The 25,695-nt window shown below is 40.4% G+C and overlaps 2 protein-coding genes across 8 annotated transcripts in view; both read left to right on the top strand.

The window, feature by feature from the left end:
- SMIM14 (small integral membrane protein 14) overlaps positions 1-7,604 on the top strand; it is a 144,751-nt gene extending 137,147 nt beyond the window's left edge. For all 5 annotated transcript variants that reach the window (XR_003511518.1, XM_027544304.1, XM_027544305.1 and 2 more), the window contains 2 exons: positions 2,107-2,249; positions 4,381-7,604. Coding sequence is in view for 4 of the 5 variants with exons in the window: in XM_027544304.1 (XP_027400105.1) it covers positions 2,107-2,249; positions 4,381-4,413 (176 nt within the window). In the remaining variant the exon portion in view is untranslated. The remainder of the gene's footprint in view (positions 1-2,106; positions 2,250-4,380) is intronic.
- Positions 7,605-17,023: 9,419 nt separating this feature from the next.
- UGDH (UDP-glucose 6-dehydrogenase) overlaps positions 17,024-25,695 on the top strand; it is a 33,833-nt gene continuing 25,161 nt past the window's right edge. Inside the window, exons 1-2 of one of the 3 annotated variants that reach the window (XM_027544301.1) lie at positions 17,024-17,348; positions 25,499-25,674. The gene's annotated coding sequence lies outside the window, so the exon portion shown is untranslated. The remainder of the gene's footprint in view (positions 17,349-25,498; positions 25,675-25,695) is intronic. The other 2 variants (XM_027544302.1, XM_027544300.1) reach the window with 2 other exon arrangements.

The following is a 25,695-nucleotide window of genomic DNA, read 5'->3' as shown; positions in this document are numbered from 1 at the left end:
TGAGGTTGACTAGGGCAGAGGATGATTTTTCTGAGAAATGGTAAGAGGTAACATTGATGAGTAGGGCCACGTCTTATGAGGAAAGGCCAGGCTGAAGCATTCAGAGTCAAAGCAGTAGACAGTGGAGAGTGAGTCACTGGGTTAGTCAGCAGAGGGGTGTGAAGAGCAGTGTCGTAAGCAGACTTTTTCGGCAGCAGCGTGCAGGAAGGAGAGGCTGCGGTAGGAACCAAGCTAGGAGACAACATCGGGGGACTAGGAGTCATGTTAGCACCATGAGAGTCTCACACAGAGAGTGAGCATTTTACCACGTTTGCTTTGTCTAGAACTAGGCATTAGCAAACTTGGGATCAGAGGTTTAACTATCTGAAACTTCACAGTCCTTTACTCGTGAAGAGCATCAAAAAGCAAGGGACCCATTTTCTACACTGAATTGGCATTGGGCTTACACTTGAGGTCTAACCAGTGCAGCATTTTACTTCTGAGTGGTGCACTATATGAAGTAATCATATGTAGACAGCACAGTTCTCTTTCTTTGACTACCTTTATATACTCTAACAGCTAGTTGTAAATTTATCAAAAATCCTTTTAAAATCTGTATTTGCCAATTTTACTACCCACAGGAGTAATAATTTTCAGGGGCCTGTCTTCTATGTGATACTGTCAGAGATTATGACATAGTAAAGAGGTTAAGAGCACAGACCCTGGAATGGGACCACTGTATTTAAACTGCAGCTTTGCCACATGCCGACTGTATGACATTGGGATTTAACCCCCCATTCCCCAGATTCCTCATCTATAAAATGAAAGATATTATATACCTGCCATAAAATAAGATTGCTAAGGAATTCCTTGGAGGTCCAGTAGTTAGGACTCAGCACTTTCACTGCTGATGACCTGGGTTCCATCCCTGGTCTGGGAAGCTGGGAACCAAGATCCCACACGTCTCCAGGCTCAGCCAGAATAAAAATAAAAAGATTGTTAAAAGGGATTAAGAGAGATAATGCCTGGTTCAAAGTAGCCGCTCAACTTTTAACTATTATTTAGTAATAAACATAATAGATAATATTTTGCTTTTTTTTAAAAATCACTCTTGAAGCAGCTTAAAGGATAGAATTAAAGGAGTCAAGAGTAAGTATGAGGAGGTTGGTTAAGAAGCCATAGCAGTACACCAGACAAGAAGTGATGGCAGCTTGAACAAGTGTGGGTGTGGAGCTGCAAGTGGACAGATTTGAGTGGTATTTAAAAAATAAAATTGACAGTAACCACCTATAGATACTATTTTCTCTAGAAATCTCATCTAGAATTTTCATTTCTGATACGTTGAGTTCTCTAATACGCATTTCATATATTATAAATTTGTTAAGCTTGTTCCATGAGCCAGGTACTTATTATTCTGAAATAAATAAGATAAGGCTGCCGTGAGGGACTGATAGCTATACAGACCTGATTTTTTTCCCTCTGGATAAATGCATAGACTTTGAAATAGCTAGATCTGAATCCAAATTCTTTTTCCAAAACAAGGCCAAATTAATCTCTTTGTTTGAAAATGTCATTAAAGGGATCTTTAATTCACAACTGAGATGTCCCCTTTTCCTTAAGCTCTATTGTTTTTTCAGGATGCTTCTGTAATTAAAATGCATAATCCCCTCTCCCCTAGCATGGTTTTTCTGTATATCAAGTGGTCTTAACCTGGGTTCTGCAGATCTCAGTATAGCTATGAATTGCCATGAATCTGTTGCAATTATTAATATATACAAAATTGTTAAATGTGTATACATGGATTCTTATAGTGGAGTCTTTTTTTTTTATCAAATTCTCAAAGGATTCTATTACCCCAAATTATTAAGAACTACTATACTATTAAGAATCTTTATTTAATAGTCTCTGGCTTATGACTATTTTATACCATTTACCATTTAGATTTTCTCACAGGAGGAAAGGGAAATTGAAGATGTAAATATTTAATAATTCTTAAAATTATTAATAGTTTTTATATTAATACAATTTTGAAGTTATTTAAACATTAAAGTTTGTTTTTACATTTACTAACAACATGGTAATTATTCAACAGTTTTTGTTGCAAATACATTTTCTGTTTGTCTTTAGTGCCAGGACCCTCTAGCGATAATGGCATCAGTATTACCATGATCTTGATGGCCTGGATGGTTATTGCAGTGATCTTGTTTCTGTTGAGACCTCCTAATCTAAGAGGATCCAACCTAACTGGAAAACCAGCCAGTCCTCATAATGTAAGTGTTGTGGATTAGAGATCTTTTGGGGTGTAGTCTGGGAAAGGGGTGGAGTTGTTTTGACTGAAATATCTAAATTAGCAAAAGGAAGATTTAGCTCATAGAGTAAATTAAATTCTTCCTATGTAGTTCCAGTAAGTCTTGCAATCCCAAATGGCTTAGTTTTCATGGCGTTACACATAGAGAAGTACAGACCAATAGCCCCCACATCATTTTAAGATGAATTTCAATGTTTACTCATACAAGAAACGTAAAAAATGGTCCAGTTCATGATAATCCACAGTGATAGTTCTCAAATCTCAGTCCTCCAGTTTCTAGTTCTGTCCACCTCACAGTTGATCCCTTGCCTCTCATGTCCCAAGGTTCATAGATACTCTTACTAGCTACAGTTCAAATGTCCCTACTTGGGCGGACGCGTGCACACACACACACACACACTTGCGTGCGTGCACACACACTTGCATGTGCGCACACACACACACACACACACTCTGTCTCTCACTCATTCACTCTCTCTCTCTCCATTTTCTCCCCTTCTGTCCTAGATGTCAAATATAGCAGAGACACAGAGCCCATCTGGCTCAACCTGCTTTCCCATCCTATTTCTCTCAAATTCATTCTGACAGTTCTGCATCTCAATAGGTCAGCTGAGCTGGCAAAAGGAATGGTAGGAATCATTTATGTTGATAAATTTTGATATCATGATTATAACAATTTTTAGAACCTAAATGAAAAATACGATATAGTGACCCAACAGGGAGTTTTTGATTACCGTCTTTAATAGAGCCTCCATTAAAGGATTCTTTTTCTTTTCAGAGCCAATATTTATACTTTTTTTCTTTCTCATTTCATTTGGGTATTATCTCTTTAAAACTGTTTCCATGGTGGATTCACTTGATGACACCAAATTATCCCACTAGTTCCCTTCTTCAGCCTAAAATAATTGCTTCTTTCCCCCAATCTTGTGTTGCTAATATTAAAAAGAAGTTTAACTAGACCAGTTGCTTATATAGGAGAAAGCAAATATGCAACGTTAATTGGTCAGTGCTTTGGGACTGGAACATTTAGATATGTACATGCTGACTTTAGTTAAGAAAGAAGCTGTCATTAGCCCTATATAAAATGCCTTATTTTTAGGTTTTCTTGGAGAGGAGGAGTGTATCCATAAAACAGCTTGTATGTTGTCTTGATAAAGTGCTTTCTCCCTAGCCTTTTTTCTTTCTATGTACAGTTTTGTTACTTTCATATCAAAGAGCAACATCCTCAATGTTTGGAGCTAAATTAGAAGCCATTTAAAAGTGACAGAAATGCAAGATTACCATCCCCTGAACCTTAGTTCATTGTAGACCAGCAGTTCTAGGAGTGGTAGTCCCACAGCTCTGTGAATAAGCATGAAGACATATTGACCAATTCCAAGCAGAAAAATTGATTATCCTCATCTGGGGTTTCATATAGCATATCAGAGTAATAAATAAGTGGAATCTTGCTAAAGGTTCCTAAAAGCTCTGCTCTTTCCTTTACAGTTCAGATGCTTTCTATTATAAGTAACAAAAATCATTTCAGCCTGGTTTAAGTAATTGGCTTTATTGGTGTACATATCAAGAAATCCAGAGGGAGGGTCAGTGTTTAGAAAGTTTTAACAGTTCATTAGAGACCTAGTTTCTTCCTCAGACCATTATTTATTCCAAGGTAGGCTCCCTTTCTGGTCCCTGTAGGGCAGCTACCAGTAGGAGCTGGAGCCACCTATTTCCTCACTGACAGATGTTCTGTAGAGAGAAATACAAGTCCTTAGCTTCATTTTAATTGTACTGTACTCAGTCACCTTATTAGCAAGAAGGATGAGACTACCTTAACTGGTTTAAATATCACCTCTGGAGCTGTCAGGGAGAGCACTTTCACCTAAGTCAATATCACTGTTACAAAATTTTCTTTTTTTCCTTACTACAAAGAAAGATAAATGTTGGTGAATCACAGTGCTCTCTTGTGCAGAAACATAGAAGTCCAAATAAGTATATGATTTAGGATGGGAAGTTGAGGGCCATCGCTGCTCAGTTCTTACTGTATGTGTTAGATTGGTTGCACTGGGGAATTTAAGAAGTCAATTTCATAATTTCTCTCTCTCTGATGTCAGGGACAAGATCCACCAGCCCCTCCTGTGGACTAACTTTGTGGATATGGGAAGTGAAAATAGTTTAACACCTTGCACGACCAAATGAACGAAGATGACCAGAGTACTCTTAACCCCATTAGAACTGTTTTTTCTTTTGCATCTGCAGTATGGGATGGTATTGTTTTCATGAGCTTCTAGAAATTTCACTTGCGAGCTTATTTTTGCTTCCTGTGTCATCACCTTTCCTATATTTGAGTAAATGATTACATTAAAAAGTTACATGGGGCTTTTTTGGTTATCCTGAACTTAAACATTCCATTCGTTCTGTTTGTAACTGTGATCATAATTTTTGTGGTAATTTCCGGCCTGATAGAAGGAAATTTGAGATTTCTACATTTAAATATTTTAAGTAGTTTCAATGGGTTTAAAAATTGTTTTTTTAATAAGGTATTTATAAAGGTATTTGGGGTTACCTGAGATTGTATGAAAGAAGATTAGAACCACACTGTATTTACATTTACCTTGGTAGTTTATTTGTGGATGGCAGTTTTCTCTAGTTCTTAGGACTGTGACAACTTTTGGAATATTTTACAAATTACAGCTGAAATCTGTATCATCCACTACAGATGATTTATGTGGCTAAGAAGAGGAGAAAAGAAATGAAATAACTGTTTACTAAGTTTTTATTCCCATAAAATGTCTAATATTAAGAAAACTTTAAATAAACATGATTTAAATATGGTGGATGATTTACAGTCCATTATATGAAATTTGTAAGCCTCTGCACACTAGCCTTATTACACAGTTCATGAAAGGAGGAAAAAATTTAATTCTTTCTACCTTTGCCAGGTATAATCTATACAGTAATAATTTAAGCTATAACTTATTTTTAAAGTGGGTGCCTCTCAGGAAGCTGCTTTTGTGTTGTAAACTTCCCTGTTAAATGAAACTATCTTAAAGCTGTCTTGGGGGCCTGTTTGATTACTGACATTTGAATGCTATTTACTTACTCTCTTTTTTTTTTTGGAAGAAAAATTTTAGAGTCTTGTTATCTTTCTGACTTTAAAAAATATTTAATGAATTCTTGGTTTACTCCAAGGGAAAAGGAGGAAAATGAGAAACAATCAAGGATATTTTTTCTCAATCTCTGTCTCATTCTTGTTTGGTAATAGGATGGATTGGGGTGGGGAGGAGCACTAATATAAGGAAAATTTTGAAATGAATAAAAATGTAAAAGGTTTCATTTGTTCTTGTTCAGTTTGAAAGAAAATGAATACAAATGGCATAAAAAGTCTGCATGACCTGTGTGGTTATAGAATTTTTTTCTAACAAATGATTGCAGATGATTTATGGGGGCTAGAAGATATTTTGCTGTCAATGTAAGGATGCTCCACCTCCCAGATCAGTTTAGCTTTTCACTGTATAGATCTGAGAAATTACTTGTATGAATTGAATAAACTTCTCCATATTATTGTACTGTTTAATAGAGTTTCTGATACAATTACGTGACACTTGTAGGGTATTTTTCTCCTTTATTATGATTCTGTTCTAGGCTATAAACACTGTAAGGGCTTCATTTCATTATATAACCTGATATCGAATGCTTGCATTCCTCCTGTGCATCTTGGCTTTGTGCTCAACTTTTCTTGAAATAAAATAACCTACTGTTAATTACTTGTGTTAATCGAGGGGTGTCATAACACAGGTAAGTCAAATCCTGGGTAAAAGAACACCATAGATTTAAGGTTTTTCCTCTCAATATGGCCTATTAAAAGCCTTCTCAGCTTCATAGCTTTTAAAGCAGAAAGGGCAGGAATGGCCTAAGATGGAGCTGAATCCCTGTAATCATTTCTTTTTCTGCCCTCACCCCTGAACTTTGAAGGCTAGTACATATCTTGTAACGGTCTGCTGTTTAAGCTGCTAGAAAGCTAGTCTCTGGAAGAGATAGTGATGTGTCACTGAATCTGTGGTTCACAAAGAACTAAGAATTGACTTCGGGGAATTCCCTGTGGTCCAGTGATTAGGACTCAATGCTTTCACTGCCTCGGGCCCAGGTTCAATCCCTGATCAGGGAACTAAGACCCTGTAAGCCACAAAGAAGAATTGACTTTGGTTGAAGGAAGTGGCTGTGACCTAGAAACAATATCTAGTATTAGCTAGAGACCTGGAAATCTGGGTTCTTATTCCTAGTTCTTCATTTCTGTCACATATACTTAATTGACATTACATTAGAATATTAACCTTTTCCTATATGGACCGTCTATTTAATAACAAAAGTTCTTAGTGAAGTATTTAGTCTTGGTTTTTCTGCTTGTACAATTTCTCTGCCCTCCCAACAAAGATAGTATGGGGTAGCACATAAAGTATTCCTTTTAACCTAATTAGTAATTTATATTATTCTGTATTGAGCACACCCTTACTCATTATTTGGCTTGTAAACATTCACCTAAATTATGGCTACAATAATTTTTAAATAGTCTGGAAAAAAGCTTCACATTTTAATCACTTTTGGCTCTTAAACAGCCCACAAATGCCATTAATAGTTTATTTTGTTTTAGAGTTATTTAATGTTATTTTATGCAAAATAATGTTTTGTTTTGTTTTGCTTTCCACATGGAAAAAACATTAGAACTGTGTATAGTAAAAGATTTTATGATGTATCTATCCAAACACTATCCCATGTTCAACAAGTCATATTTTACTTAAACTACTTGGAGAGAGTTTCTAAAGTAACTATTAACTACAGCCATTCAGTGGTTACTTTTAGTGTCTTTGTGATATGCGATGTTACAGTGTTTATAAATTATCTGTATCTTATATTTTCAAAGGAACCTCAGAAGTCTCACACCCTGAATCAAAGTCTGTCAATGAATATGTGCTAAAATTTGACCAGCTCAGCTTAAGACACAAAACAGCAACTTGAAGGAGAAATCGAGAGTTTAAATTAATGGGTGAAATTTTTGTTGTTGCAATAGTAGGTTTAGTCTTAACTTTATAACATTTCTAAATGAAAAGTCATATGTATTTGTTACTGTGTCTGATGATTACTTTGTTAAAAGCAAAAGTGGTCATGTGATGTACCAAATGTTAACTGCTGTTTTTAAATGTTTAAATCATGCCAAACAAATCATGTCTGTGCCATCCAGGGTTTATTGTAATCTTTTACTGAGTACTTGGATTGGGAAAAAGGGCTTGTACTATGCACTTTTTATTAATGAATAAATAGGAAACATTAGTAACACTCACTGTTTTCTGTTTGATTTTTGTGGGAAGAGAAGCAAGCATCTTTTGCCTAGTAAAATGTTAAAGTCCTTTATTAAACAGGGTTTTTTTTTGGTAAGATTTTTTTTACCCTTAACTAAGACATTCCTGAGCGAGAAGAACTTTGAGTTATACGAAGAATATTTATGTAATAGCAGTCTGGGGCCAGTATTCAGAAGGATTCTAAGAATCTCTAGGAAATTAGGTTGCAGTTACATTTCCTTTGTTATTTCTTCCTAGAATACAGGTCCAGTAGACAGACATTTGCTATCCAATAGTGTTAATTATATGAGCAGATATATGTTACCCAAAAGGAGCTAGACATGTAACTGTTCCGAAAACACACAAAAGTGAAAATTTGCTTTTGCTCCATGACCTGGAGTGCATCCAGATACTAAAGATCACAGAAGCAACTAAGTGTTCATTGACAGATGCTCAGATAACGATGTGGTATACATGGAATAGAATATTATTCAGCCATTAAAAGAAAAGGAATCTTGCCATTTGTGACATGAATGAATCTGGAGGATATTTTATGCTAAGTGAAGTGGGTCAGAAAGACCATATGATTTCACTGATATGTGAAATATTAAGAAAAAAATGAAAACAGATACACAGAACAAATGGGTGGTCACCAGAAGGGAGAGAGCGGGGTGGGAGGTGGTGTGGGGAAGCAGGGGAGGACAAAATAGCTGAAGGAAATTAACAGGCAAAAACCTCCAGTTATAAATAAGTCACAGGGATGTAATATACAGCATAGGGACTATGGTCAATAATAGTCTAATAACTGAAAACAGATGGTTACTAGACTTCTGATGATTTCATGTATATAAATGTCAAATCACTACATGGTATACCTGAAACTAACATAATGCTTTATGTCAACTATATTTCAACTTGGACCTGGGTACGTATTTAGAGCCCTGGTTGAAAGAGGAACCTACGAAATAGACTGAGAAGGAGCACCCTGTGAAAGAAGAAGAAAACCATATGAATGTGGTCTTGGAAGCCTGGAAAGAAAGCAAATCTCTAAAGGGAGGAGGGCTCAGCGGTGTTCAATTCTACTAAGAAAAAACATCGAGGTGGAGAGTTAAACATTTTGACAAAGGATTCATAGTGAACTTGAGAAAAGATGTTTTGTTAGAGTAATGATGAAAACCCAGCTTGGAGTAGTTAAGGAAAGAAATTAGGGTAAGGAAAGAGAGACAAGTACAAGTGACTCTTTGGAGGGGGTTTACAGTGATTGGGAGCAGAGAAATGGAGTAGTAACTTCAGAGCGATGTGGGTCTGGGACGAGAAGAAGTTTCTATTGCTGTTGTTTTAAGATGGAAGATAAGAATATGTGCAGAGTTGTCAGGTGATACCCAAAGAGACCCCTCCACAGTGAGGTCACCCCTATATTGGCCTCAGCCCCAATATCATCGTGTCTGACAGCAAGACTCACTGATACCTACATGTTTTTGCCAAGGCTCCCTACTCTCTCCCTACACTCATGGCCTGGCTGTGGTAATTCACCTTAGAGACTACCTTGATTAATCCTGTCATGTCCTATACCCCTGTTTATATTGGCTTCCATAAGTCCAAGACTCCAAGGCCATCATCATTCATTCCCCCTCAGCTGATTCAATCTCATACCTTTCCTCATGCCCCAAACCTCCTAAACTTAAGGGTCATCATCTGCAAAAGCCCCATATTTTCAACCCTTTCTCTGAACATTCTCTTCCCCAAAACATGGTATCTTCTTAAGGGTACTAACTCTTGCCTCTTGAGTGAGAGCGGTTTTCTTTTCCAGACCAATGACCAAGGAATGGAGACACAGTGAACCTCTTCCCACTTTCTCTCTTGGACAGCCAGGCTATCATTCTCTCCTCCCTAAAACTCTCCAACTCTTGAAGCTCATGCTGTTAGAGTATTCTACCCTAGCTTTCACAGTTATTTATAGACCTCTGGATTACTCCTCACTCCTTGAAGATTTTAGCACTGGACTTCTGCCTGTCTTTTCAGCATTCTTCTATGGTGATTCTGGTATCAGTATCCAAGAAGACAACCCTTTCAATACTCAGTCCCCTAACATCCTCTAGTTATCTCATTTTCTACACACCTGCAGCCGTCCACTCCATGAACAAATCCTAGACCTATAATTTTAAACTTTATTACTTGTATGTTCCTAAGAGAATATTGAAAAGTGGCATACTATCTTAAATGCTTTTTTTTTTCCTTTTAGAAGTCAGTGCAAAGCAATCTTGATGCTCTTTCTTAACATAGGTTCATATGTGTCCGTCCCACTTCAGAAACCGTACTACTGATGTCATTTTAATTCTTTTTTTATGTATTTTGCTGAAATACACAAGGAGGTAGAAGGGGATCTAAGCCTTGATTTGTACCTTTCACCTAAACTTGGCTCCATGTGTGAGCAAACCAAACAATCTCTACAACTACCTTCATTTATTTTAATACAGTTGTTCAGTAAAGCTACAAGTAACAGCAAGATTATAATGCAGAAACTACAAGAAACTGTAAGACTTGCAGACAAAACTTGATAGCCTCAAAGCATTCCGATAACTGCAAGCCCAGCTGCTGTCCTTCATGCCAGAATCAGTGTGATTAAACACCTTGGAATGTGAAGTCGAGTGGGCCTTAGGAAGCATCACTGTGAACAAAGCTGGTGGAGGTGATGGAATTTCAGTTGAGTTATTTGAAATCCTAAAAGATGATGCTGTGAAAGTGCTGCACTCAATATGCTAGCAAATTTGGAAAACTCAGCAGTGGCCACAGGACTGGAAAAGGTCAGTTTTCATTCCAATCCCAAAGAAAGGCAATGCCAAAGAATGTTCAAATTATTGAACAATTGCACTCATCTCATAGGCTAGCAAAGTAATGCTCAAAATTCTCCCAAGTGAGGCTTCAACAGTACGTGAACCGAGAACTTCCAGATGTTTAAGCTGGATTTAGAAAAGGCAGAGGAACCAGAGATCAACATCCTGCCAATGTCTGCTGGATCATAGAGAAAGCAAAAGAGTTGCAGAAAAACATCTGCTTCATTGACTACACCAAAGCCTTTGACTGTGTGGATCACAACAAAATGGAAAATTCTTAGAGAGATGGGAATACCAGACCACCTGACCTGCCTCCTGAGAAATCTGTATAGAGGTCAAGAAGCAACAGTTAGAACTGGACATGGAACAAAGGACTGGTTCCAAATTGGGAAAGAAGTACATCAAGACTGTATATTGTCACCTTGTTTATTTAACTTATCTGCAGAGTTCATCATGAGAAATGCTGGGCTGAATGAAGCACAAGCTGGAATCAAGATTGCCAGGAAAAATATCAATAACCTCAGATATGCAGATGACACTACCCTTATGGCAGAAAGTGAAGAGGAATTAAAGAGCTTCTTGATGAAATTGAAACAGGAGAGAAAAAAAGCTGACTTAAAACTCAACATTAAAAAAACGAAGATCATGGTATCCAGTCCCATTACTTCATGGCAAATAGATGGGGAAATAGTGAGAGACTTTATTTTCTTGGGCTCCAAAATCACTCCAGATGGTGACTGCAGTCATGAAATTAAAAGACGCTTGCTCCTTGGAAGAAAAGCTATGACCAACCCAGACAGCATATTAAAAAGCAGAGACATTACTTTGCCAACAAAGGTCCATCTAGTCAAGGCTATGGTTTTTCCAGTAGTCATGTATGGATGGGCGAGTTGGACCATAAAGAAAGCTGAGCCCCAAAGAATTGATGCTTTTGAACTGTGGTATTGGAGAAGACTCTTGAGAGTCCCTTGGACTGCAAAGAGGTCACACCAGTCAACCCTGAAGGAAATCAGTCCTGAATATTCATTGGAAGGACTGATGCTGAAGCTGAAACTCCAAAACTTAGGCCACTTGATGCGAAGAACTGACTCATTTGAAAAGACCCTGATGCTGGGAAAGATTGAAGGCAGGAGAAGGGGATGACAGAGGATGAGATGGTTGGATGGATCACCGACATGCTGGGCATGAGTTTAAGCAAGTTCCGGGAGTTGGTGATGGACAGGGAAGCCTGGCATGCTGTAATCCATGGGGTCGAAAAGAGTTGGACATGACTGAGTAACTGAACTGAACTGAAACACCTTGGAAATTTTCGAGAATGGCTCTGACTTTAGTCAATGCTCAGACCATTTTAAGTTGGCATTTAATATGTTTTTAGATATAAGTGTGTATAATTTTGTTAATAAAAGTATTAAACATCATATAAGATGAAACCTCCAAGTGGAAAAAGTATTGTAAGATTTGATATAACTAAGTAACTTTTACTGAATAAATATTTTAAGTTCTATCCATGTCAATTTTATCCACTACCGCTTGCCATTTTTTGTAGTCCTGCAAAATATTTAAATTGCTTTTAAAATATTCCAACTCATTAATTTAAGTGGATTCTTTTTTTTTTTTTTAATTCAGAACATGTCCAAAATGTCCTGTTTCTACCTCTGACCTTCACCCTTAACAAAAATAAATATAAAATGAGGAAAGACAGATTTGAAGTGTCTTGATTATTCAGTATAAGGGACTTTCCCCAAACCAGAATTCACTTTATCCCTTTGTTTGGCTCCCAGAATTTTACCCCTGGTGAATGGATCATAGTAAGGGTTTGTTTGGATAAAAGGTAAGTCTTTCTTTTGTAAAATGCACTGCTACTGCTGCTAAGTCACTTCAGTCGTGTCCGAGTCTGTGCGACCCCATAGACAGCACCCCACGAGGCTCCCCCGTCCCTGGGATTCTCCAGGCAAGAACACTGGAGTGGGTTGCCATTTCCTTCTCCAATGCAGGAAAGTGAAAAGTGAAAGTAAAGTCGCTCAGTCGTGCCCGACCCTCAGCGACCCCATGGACTACAGCCTTCCAGGCTCCTCTGTCCATGGGATTTTCCAGGCAAGAGTACTGGAGTGGGGTGCCATTGCCTTCTTCACTATTCTTGGACAAATTAATTTTGAGAAAGAGTACCTGTGAAAGTTGAGCCAGAAATTTATTCCCTTAGTTGATTAAGAAATTGATACCCTTAAATATATCTGTGCAAGGCATAACTAACCTTTACTGTCAAAGCCAAGATAGTGTCACCTTTGGTGTGAGATGAGAGGAGGGGGAGGATGTTAATAAAATCATCATGCTTTTATTCCCTGATCATCTTGCTCTTTTTTAAAAAATATTATTCATTTTTTGCCTGCACTGGGTCTTCATTGCTGCATGTAGGCTTTCTCTTGTTGCAGAGCATAGGCTCTAGGGCACATTGGCTTCCATAGTTGCAGCACATGGGGTCTGGTTGCCCTGTGGCTATAGGATCTCCCAGGATCAGGGATCAAACCTGTCCTCTGCATTGGTAGGCGGATTCTGAACCACTGGACCACCAGGGAAGTCCTGATCATCTCTTGAATCTGTTCATTGCTCTAAATCTCTTGGGTTACTACAATGGACATACTGCTTCTAATTCTTGATGGCTGTCATTAGCTCTGAATTGCTTGCCCTAAATTCATCCTTTTTATTCCTCTGACCACCCTCTTTGTTTCCCCTAGTTAATGCCTATATTTCCTTTAGGAGCTTAATTTTCAAGACTTCAGGAAGGGGCTTCCCAGGTGGCTCAGTGGTAAAGAATCTGCCTGCCAATGCAGGAGACACTGGTTCAATCCCCGGTCCTGGGAAGATCCCACATGCCTCGGAGCAACTAAGCCCATTTGCCACAACTATTGAGCCTGTGCTCTAGAGCCTAGCTGCAACTACTGAGCCCATGTGCCACAACTACTGAACCCTAGAACCTGTTCTCGGCAACAAGAAAAGCCACTGCAATAAGTCTGCTCACTGCAACTAGAGCATAGCCCCTGCTCGCCACAGCTAGAGAAAAGCCTGAGCAGCAGCAAAGACCCAGCACAGCCAAAAATAAATAAACTTGAAGCATCCCTGACCTGCTATGTTAGATGCTTCTATTGTGTATTCCCACAAGACTGTATGTATCTTCCTTAATAGTTATTTTATATGCATCTGTGTTACTGATGTTTCCCCATAGAGAGTAAAATGTAGGAAGGCTGGGAATGTACCATTCTTCACTCACGATTCTGTTTCTAATGACTAGCACAGTTTTATCACATAGTAAACACTTGGAGGAAATTCCTATTAAATGACTGAATCAAGCGCTTTTTAAATTTTAAGAGGAACTTGTTTGTAAATTGAAATCCTACATGAAATTTTGATAATATGAAGCAGATTGACAGATAAAAGTAGAACTGCTCCGATACGGAGGAGGAAGTCGGAGACACAGTGCTCTGTCAGCTTTAACTTCCCACTCATTTTCTTTCTCATATAGACTCTGACACACCACCAGGGAAACTCAGAGCTCCATGATACATAATCTGAAAATAATTTCTCTACCACATGGAGTTCTCAAACTTTTTGTTCTCAGGACTCCTTTACACATTAAAAACTTGAAGACCCCAAAAAGCTTTTTCATGCATATTATAGCCATTTGTATTGACCCTGTAGAAATGAAAATTGATAAATCACAAAGAAATACATCAGTTCCTTAAACTTAGCAATAATAAGCCCATTGGTGGTAGTTTAGTCGCTCAGTCATGTCCGACTCTGTGTGACCCCATGAACTGAAGCCTGCCAGGCTCCTCCATCCATGGGATTCTCCAGGCAAGAATACTGGAGTGGGTTGCCATTTCCTTCTCCAGGGGATCTTCCCAACCCAGGAATCAAACCCAGGTCTCCTGCATTGCAGGCAGATTCCTTACCGACTGAGCTACGAGGAAAGCTGTAAGTCCATTACATGTCAATATAATGTATTTTTATTAAAAAGTTACTTCTAAATAAAAAATTAGAAGATTGGCATTGCTTTACATTTTGTAAATCTATAATATCTGCACTGATGTGTTACAGGGACTTCCCTGGTAGCTCAGATGTAAAGAATCTGAGGGAGACCAGGGTTCGATCCCTGGGTCGGGAAGATCTCTTGGAGAATGAAATGGCTGCCCACTCCAGTGTCCTTGCCTGAAGAATCCTATGGACAGAGGAACCTAGTGGGCTATATATAGTTCATGGGGTTGCAAAGAGTTGGACATGACTGAGCAACTAACACGCACTGACCTGTTATAATATCACATGTCATATAGCCTCTGGAAAATTCTACCATATCCTTGTGACAGAATGAGTGAAAAAAGAAAGGGACATATTAGTATTATCATAAAAATGTTTTTTACCTTCTGGATCCCTGAGAACCGGTGTCCTATATCTAAAGGCCCATTCTAGCTAATATAATTTGATTTCATTTCTAAGATTCTATTGAGCTTTGTGAAGATTATGATCATTGTTAAAATACAAAGAATGTGAAGTGAATAATAGGTAGAAAAATGTTGAATTCAAAATAAAGGGACTAGAATAGTGGGTTTTTTAGAAAGCTGACTGTAACAGTAAACAAATCTATGTATGCACCAACTTAAAAAAAACCTTTGGGACTGACTTGGTGGTCTAGTGGTTAAGACTCTGTGCTCCCAATGTAGAAGGTGTGGGTTCAATCCCTTGTCTGGGAACTAAGATGCCACATGCAGAGTAGTGTGTCATGGCTAAAAGACCAAAAAAAAAAAAAAAAACACACTTCTATTAAATGCATTGAAATTACTTGTTCATTTGTCTCTCCCACAAACCTGTGAGTTTTGGAAGAAAGAATCGGATTTTGATCTGTCTTTGATCTCTAGGATAATGTCTAACACAATAGGCACTAAATCTTTGCTGAATAAATCAATTTAAGCATATAGAATGTACAACACCTACATATGGTATCACTTTTTCTAGGATTCACAACAATTCAACAGCTTGTTTCAAGTGCCCGTCATGCTCATATCAGAAATCTGTCATCTATATGGTATTTTAACGTGCCTTTATAAACTTCTATCCACTTTCCTCGACGTGTTTCAAAATGGTCTTTAATTTCAAGTAATACTACTTGAAGTAATTATTTAAAAAAAAATATTTATATAATTTATTTTTATTTATATAATTGATTTACAATGTGTTAGTTTCAGGTGTACAGCAAAGTGATTCAGTTATATATATATATATATATATATATATATTCTTTTTCAGATTCTTTAACATTACAGGTTATTACAAGATATCAAGTAGAGTTTCCTTTTTGGTTATCTTTTTCTTTTTTTGGCCCTGCCCAGCGGTATACCGGTGGTTACCCAACCAGGAATCCAGTCAGCACCCACTGCAGTGGAAGCGCAGGGAGTCTTCACCACAGACCGCTGGGAAGTCCCTGATTATTTTACATATAGTTGTGTGTATATGTTAATCCCAAACTCTTACTATGTCCTTCCTTCCCCTTTCCCCTTTGGTAACCATAAGTTTGTTTTCTATGTCTGTGAGTCTACTTGTATTTTGTAAAGTTCATTTGTATCATTAAAAAAAAAAAAAAGATTCCACATTTAAGACGTGATAGTTATCTTTGACTTCACTTAGAATGATAATCTCTAGGTCGATGTGATGTAATTCTTAACTTAACCAGAGGAAAGAAAAAGTCATGACTGCTTTTTGCTTCCCCCCCCCCCCCTTTAAATTTGAGGTTTAAGATAACCTTGGAGTGGGGAAACTGGAATAGAACTGCTCTCATTAAAAGTGGGCAGCTCCATACGTTAATTTCACTCTTCCTCATACGCGGCACTTAGATCTTGCATCCGCTCTGCTACCTATAGTGCACAAACGTCTCAAATCCCGAACTTGGCAGGAGTATCTGGAAAATCTGCCTGGAGGGCATGGCTGTCTCGCTTCTCTACTCCGGGATCAGGGTGGGGATCACTAACTGGTCCAGTCATGATGGACTCAGCATCCATCTGGCGGGACTCCTTCCCAGAAGCGGCGGGTCTATGTAAAGTGACTAAACCCTGGGACTCGGGCCCGCAGGGTACGAAGGATCCACGAGCCTGGAGGACGTGGGAGTGGAGGAGGCTGCTGGCCACGTCTGATCGACACGGTCTAGGGGAGCCGGAAGACAAGGCAGGCCCTCTAGGCTGCTGGGGAGACCGGAAAGGGGGCCTGGACCTTCCGGTCCCCTTGGGCCTCAGCCCCAAAGTATGGCTGATCTGGCGCGCACGCGGCACCACCTCAGCGCTGTCAGACAGGATGGGGACACATTGAAGGAACCGGGGGCCAGATGGCAAGAGAAGACTTCAGACTACGGGGGAACTAGAACCTGACCTACTCGCTCCCCCGGTTCTGGCCGCTTGGGCCTTGTTGGACCCGCAGCGCACGCAGCTCCGCCCAGCCCGGCTCGCGGCAGGGGCGGGGCCGCTGAGCTGGACGGAGCCAATTTGCTCAGCTTCGGCAGGGGGCGGAGTCTGTTCCCTCCCAGCCACGACTAGCCACGCCCCCGTATCCCGGCCCCTGGGCCCCGCAGGAAATAGGGGCGGGCCCTGGCCTAGCTTGGCGGGAGGGGGAGCAGGGATGCAACCGAGGGCAGAGTCCGGGAGGGCTTGGCTCCCAAGGAATGAATCCTCCGCCTTCTCGGGTGGAAACCTTTAAATACGGGCTCGGGCCCGGGACTCAGGGTGTGGCGCCTGGCATCCCGAGAAGGGTGTGCGGTGTGGGAAGATCAGACGGAGCAGGGCGCGAGTGCTGAAGCTGCGGCTGCGCGGCCCTGAGCGAGGAGCTGTCCGAGCCGAGGAGATAGAAGTGGTTGCAGCACTCGGTGCCTGGAAGTGGGTAAGCGCCTTTCTCGGGCTGGCCCCGCCGCCCAGTGGGGTGCTCCCGGGTCCCGCTGGGATGTGAAAGGAGCCTGGCGGGGTGTGCGCCCTGCTTCCAGTCGCTCCCTGTGCGCGGTCCCAGGCTTTCCCAGTGTCACGACTCTCCGTCTCCTCTTCTGGGCTCTGGGCGGGAATCGTCTTTTGGATCTGCTGCCTTGGAAGAGGGATAGCTTAGGCTTTTAATTCAAGACTCGGCGAGTCTTCCAACCGCTTCTGTTTTCTGCTTTCTCCCACTTTGCGACTTAAGTGAGATTTCCCTGGCGCCTCTGAAAGCCGAACATCACCACAGGAAGTGGTCCTTTGCTTAGGGACCCCATTTTGGCCTCTGAATCAAAGTCTTTTGTGTTTAGAATTGCTCACATGGAGTGCTGCTGCTTTTCTCCCTTCACTGACCGCTCTTCTTAAGAAACTGACAAGAAAACAAACCAGAGAGCCTTTTCGAAGGCGAAGTCCTAAAATTCTCTGTCGTGACATCTATATAGCTGTCCTGAAATGCATTGTTGGCTGCCACACCATATAATGGCTTTATTTCATGTTAAGAAAGGCCTTTCTTGAGTGTTTCAGGAGATCGTGTTTGTGTGAGACCTTGAAAAATTATACCTTCTTGTATATAGGAAAATAATTGAGTAAGGTCAAGAATTCTGGTGTATAGAAAAGAAGGATTCACTGATAGGGAACTTTTCAGGGATATACAGAGGAGGAACTGTTCATTCACTGCCCTCAAAGACACAGCGAGTCTGTGAGTTTATTCAAATCCCCTAAGAAATGGACAACTGTAGTCTGGTCTGTTTCTTGGTGGGTAGGAGGGTGGTTCTGGAAATGAAAGAGGTTACTGTGTGCTCTGAGATGTGCTTGGTAGTGCCCAGCATCTAGTTTAAGGTAAGGGATAGACAACCCTGATTTAAAGAGTCTCATTTCTTCTCCTGTTGCTGTACTCCTTTAATAGGAAATCTGCACCCAATACTCATACTCCATCTTCTCTCTTGTTGTTTCTACAGCTTTACATGAAACCCATTAGATATAAAGTTAACAGTCTTATTCATTGACTAAATATTCCCCCCAGGTCAGGCATTTGTTAGTATTTAATTTCTGAAATGTCTAAAATGATGTGTGAAGTTGATGTGACATCCATTGCCTTAGCTTTGTTGTTGTTTAGTCACTAAACTGCATCTGACTTTTTTGCAACCCCATGGACTGTAGCCTGACAGGCTTCTCTGTCCATGGCATTTCCCAGGCAAGAATACTGGTGTGGGTTATGATTTCCTTCTCCAGGGGATCTTCCTGACCCAGGGATTGAACCTGCATCTCTTGCACTGGCAGGTGGATTCTTTACCACTTAGCCACCAGGGAAGCCCATTATACTGGGTAGTTATAGAGTATACTGAAGAGGGGTGGAGATGGAGGGATTATATTCACCTTAGATTGTAATAGGAGGTTTGCTCTTTGTTAGCCAGAGCTTGTAGGTTGAAATATTGATCTGAATTTGTAAAATTTTTAAAGAAAAATAGTTTGGAACAGCTTGGATTGCTGTGACTTTCCCAAAACACGGGGTCAAAAGTCATTTCAAACTGACTCGTTCTTAAGCAAATATTACCATTTCCCGGACAGCACAGTAGAGGATCAGAAGGTATATAAAAGTAGAAATTTAAAGTGGTACCAGAAGATATCTGTGTCAGGTAAAGTACATCACTAACACTGTATCAAGCTTCATATTAAAGCTTATTGACGATTTTGTTGAAACTTCCAAGTGGTAATTTATTGGACTTGCAAAGATGGTACATCGGGCTTCTTCAGTAATTTCTCCATTGTCATCTGCGAGCCATATGAAATAGCAACACAGGGGTACCCCAAAACACATGTAGTTCTATAATACAGGCCCACCTGCCATCAGCAGTTTACCCTAGCTGTTTATATGAAAGGCAAGCTGAATATGGCCTGGCAACCAAGGTGGATAAGAAGTAACTCTGGGGGCTTCCCTGGTGGCTCAGTGGTAAAGAGTCACCTGCCAAGGCAGGGAGCACAGGTTCAATTCCTGGTTCAGGAAGGTCCCACATGCTGCGGAGCAACTAAGCTGGTGAGCCACAACCCCTGAGCCAGCGCTCTAGAGCCCAGGAGCTGCAGCTACTGAGCCTGTGCGTCACAAGTAATGAAGCTCGTGCGCCTAGAGCTTGTGCTGTGCAACAAGAGAAACTACTGCACTGAGAAGCCCTTGCACTGCAACAAAGAGTAGCCCCCAACCCCACCAGCCACCACAACTGGAGCAAGCCTGCAAGCAGCACTGAAGACCCAGCACAGCCATAATCTTTTTTTTTTTTTTTTAAAGAAGTAGCTCTGAGAAGACATGCTAAAGTTCTACCTCAAGAGAAAGGATGATAGGATTTTGGACAATCTGCAAAAATACTGTGATAAGCCGTCTGAGCTAAAAATATTCAAATAACAGTTTTCATCTCAAAAAGACCCTTAATAAGAGTTACTTATCCAATTAATATTTATTGAGAGCCTATTCTAGGTGCTTGGGTGAAGAGCAGCAGAGAAATGTTAGCCTGGGACCACCTTATTAAACTCTTGAGCCCAAGAGTTCATCATGTAGATATTCAACCCATGTTTATTGTAAGAATGTTAACAGAACCTGTTCTGGTTGAGATTGAGGGCATAGGCTGTCCTTACAACCTCTTGACTACGGGTTAAGTGATAACATAAAATCCTGTCATTCAAAAGTCTTTTGAGAGTTCACTTTTTAGGTATTCCACATATCTTGGTTTTGATTAGAGAGGCCACCTATCCAGTAAGGGTGTTGCTGTGTGTGGTAGTCCTTCAGATTTGTCACAGTTCAGGACTTGACCTTCAGCCTTACAGATCTGGAAGGTTGATTTTTTTTTCTCCCACAGACCCATGGTTAATGAGGTTTTAGGTGTTAACTTATGATGCCTAAGCTCATAAGAGACTGATGGATATACTAGGATGGAACCTTGCTAATACAGTAGGGAAATTTTATTCTAGTGCCTGGAATACTGATGTCTCAAACCCAGGTCATCCCTTTCTAGTGTTATAATTCCTGGCAATCTGAACTCATAAGGCAGAGTGGAATCAGAGCCAAGAATTTGGGGGTAATTTGCCATCCAAGCATTGGGAAAGCCTTTTCTTGCCTCACTGTTCTGAACCCAGAACACTTCTGACTTCCAGATTCTGTGTCACTCTTTAGACAGCTCTGAAATAAACGTCATTCTTCTTCTTAATGTTCCTTTTCCAGGCTCCAAGCTGATCATTCCCTCTTCTTTTTCTTCAATGGAGCTTGTTAGGCTTTAGATACATTAATGCCTTTGATTGTTATGGTTACTTTCAGCAGTTTCCTTAAGTTATTAAATTATAGCCTCATGGATTTTTATGGTCATACCTTCCTGAAAAAGGCATTCAAGACCCACTTCCAATTCATTTCCACTCTAGAAGACAATTATTACCTGTTAATACTTTTTTTTTCTTTTGTAATTTTAAACTTTTGGGGGCTTCCCTGGTGACTCAGTGGTAAAGAATCCACCTGCCCATCCAAGAGACATGAGTTCAGTCCCTGATCCAGGAGGATCCCACATGCTGAGGAGCAACTAACAGTGAATTGATCCTGTGCTCTGGAGCCTGGGAGCTGCAACTGTTGAAGCCCGAGCTCCCTGAACTGGTGCTCCAGAGCAAGAGAAACCACTGCAATGAGAACCTCATCCACCGCAACTACAGAGTAGCCCCCACTCACTGCAACTAGAGAAAAGCCTGAGCAGCAACTAAGACCCAGCACAGCAAAATAAATAAATAAATAAAATTATTTTTTTAAAAACAAAACTTTTTATTTTGTATTGGGGTGTGTGTACTTAGTTGCTCAGTCGTGTCTGACTCTTTGTGACCTCATGGACTGTAGCCCTCCAGGGTCCTCCATCCATGGGGATTCTTCTGGCAAGAATACTGAAGTGGGTTGCCATGCCTTCCTCCAAAGGATTTTCCCAACCCAAGGATCGAACCCAGGCCTCTTGCATTGCAGGCAGATTCTTTACCATCTGAGCCACTGGGGAAGCCCAAGAATACTGAAGTGGGTAGCCTATCCCTTCTCCAGGGAATCTTCCCGACCCAGCAATCGAACTGGGGTCTCCTGCATTGCAGGTGGAGTCTTTACCAGATGAGCTACCAGGGAAGCTCCAATTAACAATGTTGTGGTAGTTTCAGCAGAATAGCAAAGGGACTCAGTCATACATAAACATGTATCCATTCTCTCCCAAACCTCGTTCCCATCCAGGCTGGCGTATAACATTGCCTCTCACTACTTAACATCCACTTTTTTTTTTCCTTGTAACTAGGCAGATCGTCTCACTTCTTTGGACTCATTTCTGTATGTAAGTCCTTATCTGTTCCCTCCTGTCATCTGAAATGCCCTCCTCTCTTATATTTCCTTTCTATATCCAATTCATTCTTTAGGCCAGTCTTTTACATTTCCCTCGATGTAGGTTGCTTTCTTATTTTGATTCCTCTGGACTTTAACACTTATTTTGTCATCTAGTTGGTTATACTTCCTTGTATAATTTAACCATGTTATCTGGGTGTGACTGATTTCATTTTATCTTTTGCTGCTGCTGCTAAGTCGCTTCAGTCGTGTCCAACTCTGTGCGACCCCATAGACGGCAGCCCATCAGGCTCCCCTGTCCCTGGGATTCTCCAGGCAAAAACACTGAAGTGGGTTGCCATTTCCTTCTCCAACGCATGACAGTGAAAAGTGAAAGTGAAGTCGCTCAGTCGTGTCCGACTCTTAGCGACTCCATGGACTGCAGCTTACCAGGCTCCTCCATCCATGGGATTTTCCAGGCAAGAGTACTGGAGTGGGGTGCCATTGCCTTCTCTCTTTATAAGTCAGTTTAAAAGTCACCTCAGAGAGACTTGCTTTACCCTAAATAAAATAGTCCATTCCCCACAGTGTTTCTTTTTCAGCTTTTCCTTTATTTCCTTTATGTGGAGTTTACCACAACTGCCATTGTTTTGTTTGCGTGCTCTCCTACTAAAATATAACCACCTAAAGGTAGGAACTCTTGTCTGTCCTGGTCACTGTTGTATCTATAGTACATAGAACAATAGTGTCTGATACATAGTGGGGTCTTTAATAAATGCTTTTCAGTTGAATTATTCCCTAAATAAATTGTTAAGTAGTTGAGGGTCAGGACCTATATTATTCTATGGCCAAATTCTCTGCTGTGCCCACACAGTAGACCCATAAGTTGGGAATGTTAATTTTTCATCAAGGAGAAGAAGGGGATAAGCCTGAAGAAAGTTGAGGCATTTTTTCCTGCAACCAGATGCCAAGATTCTTCTTCTGTAGAGGGGATAGCAGCAGTGAATGCTGTAGATACATCTTTGGTAAGCCTGCTCCAGGCCCAACTCTCCCTCCCACAGGTGGGAACTTTCAGAACATTCCCCTCAGCTTTAGCCACTTAGCAATTCCAATGCAGTCATATCTCCCTGTACATTTTCCTTGTCTGTAGGGCACTTGAGGCTGGGAGAGTATTAACAGGCAGAACTGAAAGATAGAAAGGTGAAATAATGAAAGATACATGGTTGCCAAAAGTTTATTTTTCTAGGCTCAGTGTTTTTCTTAAGGTGAATCCTGGAATATTAACAAAGGCTTCCTGTGGTAGCAAAGTCAATAAGGATGGGGTAGGTGTGAGGCTTCTGTTTGCCTTATTACACAGATATTTTTTGGCTGCCCCAAGGTGGAATCTTAGTTCCCTGACCAGGGACTAAATCCAGACCAACTGCAGTGAAAGTGTTTAACCACAGGACCACTAGGGAATGCCTCAGATTTAATTTTTGATTCATATGAATTATTACCTATTCAAAATAAAAATACATTTAAAATATTACTTTGTATGCATATTGCTAAGCATATTGCTCTCTTTCAAAAGTCATTAGGTTACAAATTCTGTACATATTTACTGTTTTACTAAAATTCCTTTTTAAGTTATTAAAAGGTCATTAGAGGGAATTCCCTGGCAGTCCAGTGGTTAGGACTCTCTGCTTCCTCTGCAGGGGGCTGGGGTTTGATCCCTGGTCAGGTAGCTAGGATCCCATAAGCCACACAGCCAAAAAAGAAAAAAGGAGTTATTAGAGATCAGACTCTGGGAGTTGATATCTTCTAATCATAACCAAAAGATCAATTTATAAACCAGATTATTTGTTTATTAGCACAGACCAGGATACTTGTATGGGTTGTCAAGCCATTCATTTCCAGTAGGGAAGCTTACCCAGAGAACCAGTGAAGATTAGAACATTGTTTGATTAGTGCAAATTCATATCAGGGGGAATTGGATCATCTTAATTATGTGCTTTGTGTACCTTTTTTCACTATAGGGATATACATGCCAGGCATTGTAATTAGGTGAGCCTTCCATATTACCTTCTCTGATCCATGCAGCAATATACTAACAGGTTCTTAAACTCTCTAATTCCCATTTTCCTTCTCTTTGGAATCCATGAATGGGTTAGATCAGATGATGTCTGAGATTAGATTTAGTCCTTGGCAAGGACAAAATTTCTAAGAATTTGATCAGTTTGATTATTTTTGTTCTTATTACTGAATAAACTGACATTCTTTTATATAACTCAGTCCCTTGTCATTTTGATTAGTGTGAATCAGTTCACCTAATCACTTGAAAAGTCATCAAAATCTGTGACATAGCTTTGCTAACTACAGAAATTAGTCTAAGTAGCTAAGTCGTGTCCAATTCTTGTGACCCCATTGACTGGCCCGCCAGGTTCCTCTGTCTATGGGATTCTCCCAGCAAGAATACTGGAGTGGATTGCCATTTCCTTCTCCAGGAGATCTTCCCAATCCAGGGATCGAACCCAGGTCTCCTGAATTGCAGGCTGATTCTTTACCAACTGAGCTACGAAAGCCCAACTACAGAAATTACTTCCCTTTAACTATTTCATAGTTTCTGATTAAAATTGAAATAGAGTTTAAGATCTTTGTCCAGTACCTAGGAAAGAATTGCTGAAGCCAAACTGTGCAGGGAATATAATCTCAGGTCAATTCTGGGCTTAGAACTAATCTTAATATCTGTCATTTTAGTCTAAATCTGTCATAAAGCTGACCTTTGTACACCAACATTTAGTTAAGCAAGAATTGCACGGGTGTGTTCACCTATGATTTTCCCTTGACAATCAAAGTTATGCTACTGTGTTAGAGAGTAAAGGTTTTATTGTGCTGCTTGACTTTCTAAATATTCAGTAGAGTTCACTTCAGTTCAGTCGCTCAGTCGTGTCCGACTGTTTGCGACCCTATGAATTGCAGCACGCCAGGCCTCCCTATCCATCACCAACTCCTGGAGTTCACTGAGACTCACGTCCATTGAGTCAGTGATGCCATCCAGCCATCTCATCCTCTGTCGTCCCCTTCTCCTCCTGCCCCTAATCCCTCCCAGCATCAGAGTATGCATATTGCTAAGCATATTGCTCTCTTTTCCATTGAGTCAACTCTTCGCATGAGGTGGCCAAAGTACTGCAGTTTCAGCATTAGCATCATTTATTTCAAAGAAATCCCAGGGCTGATCTCCTTCAGAATGGACTGGTTGGATCTCCTTGCAGTCCAAGGGACTCGCAAGAGTCTTCTCCAACACCACAGTTCAAAAGCATCAGTTCTTCGGCGCTCAGCCTTCTTCATAGTCCAACTCTCACATCCATACATGACCACAGGAAAAACCATAGCCTTGACTAGACGGACCTTTGTTGGTAAAGTAATGTCTCTGCTTTTGAATATGCTATCTAGGTTGGACATAACTTTCCTTCCAAGGAGTAAGCATCTTTTAATTTCATGGCTGCAGTTACCATCTGCAGTGATTTTGGAGCCCAAAAAAATAAAGTCTGACACTGTTTCTACTGTTTCCCCATCTATTTCCCATGAAGTGATGGGACCGGATGCCATGATCTTCGTTTTCTGAATGTTGAGCTTTAAGCCAACTTTTTCACTCTCTACTTTCACTTTCATCAAGAGGCTTTTTAGTTCCTCTTCACTTTCTGCCATAAGGGTGGTGTCATCTGCATATCTGAGGTTATTGATATTTCTCCCTGCAATCTTGATTCCAGCTCGTGTTTCATCCAGTCCAGCGTTTCTCATGATGTACTCTGCATAGAAGTTAAATAAGCAGGGTGACAATATACAGCCTTGACGGACTCCTTTTCCTATTTGGAACCAGTCTGTTGTTCCGTGTCCAGTTCTAACTGTTGCTTCCTGACCTGCATACAGATTTCTCAAGAGGCAGGTGAGATGGTCTGGTATAGGT

Source organism: Bos indicus x Bos taurus, chromosome 6 (assembly GCF_003369695.1).
Source record: "Bos indicus x Bos taurus breed Angus x Brahman F1 hybrid chromosome 6, Bos_hybrid_MaternalHap_v2.0, whole genome shotgun sequence".
Lineage (NCBI taxonomy): Eukaryota > Metazoa > Chordata > Mammalia > Artiodactyla > Bovidae > Bos > Bos indicus x Bos taurus.
This window is presented reverse-complemented; position numbering and strand designations above follow the sequence as displayed.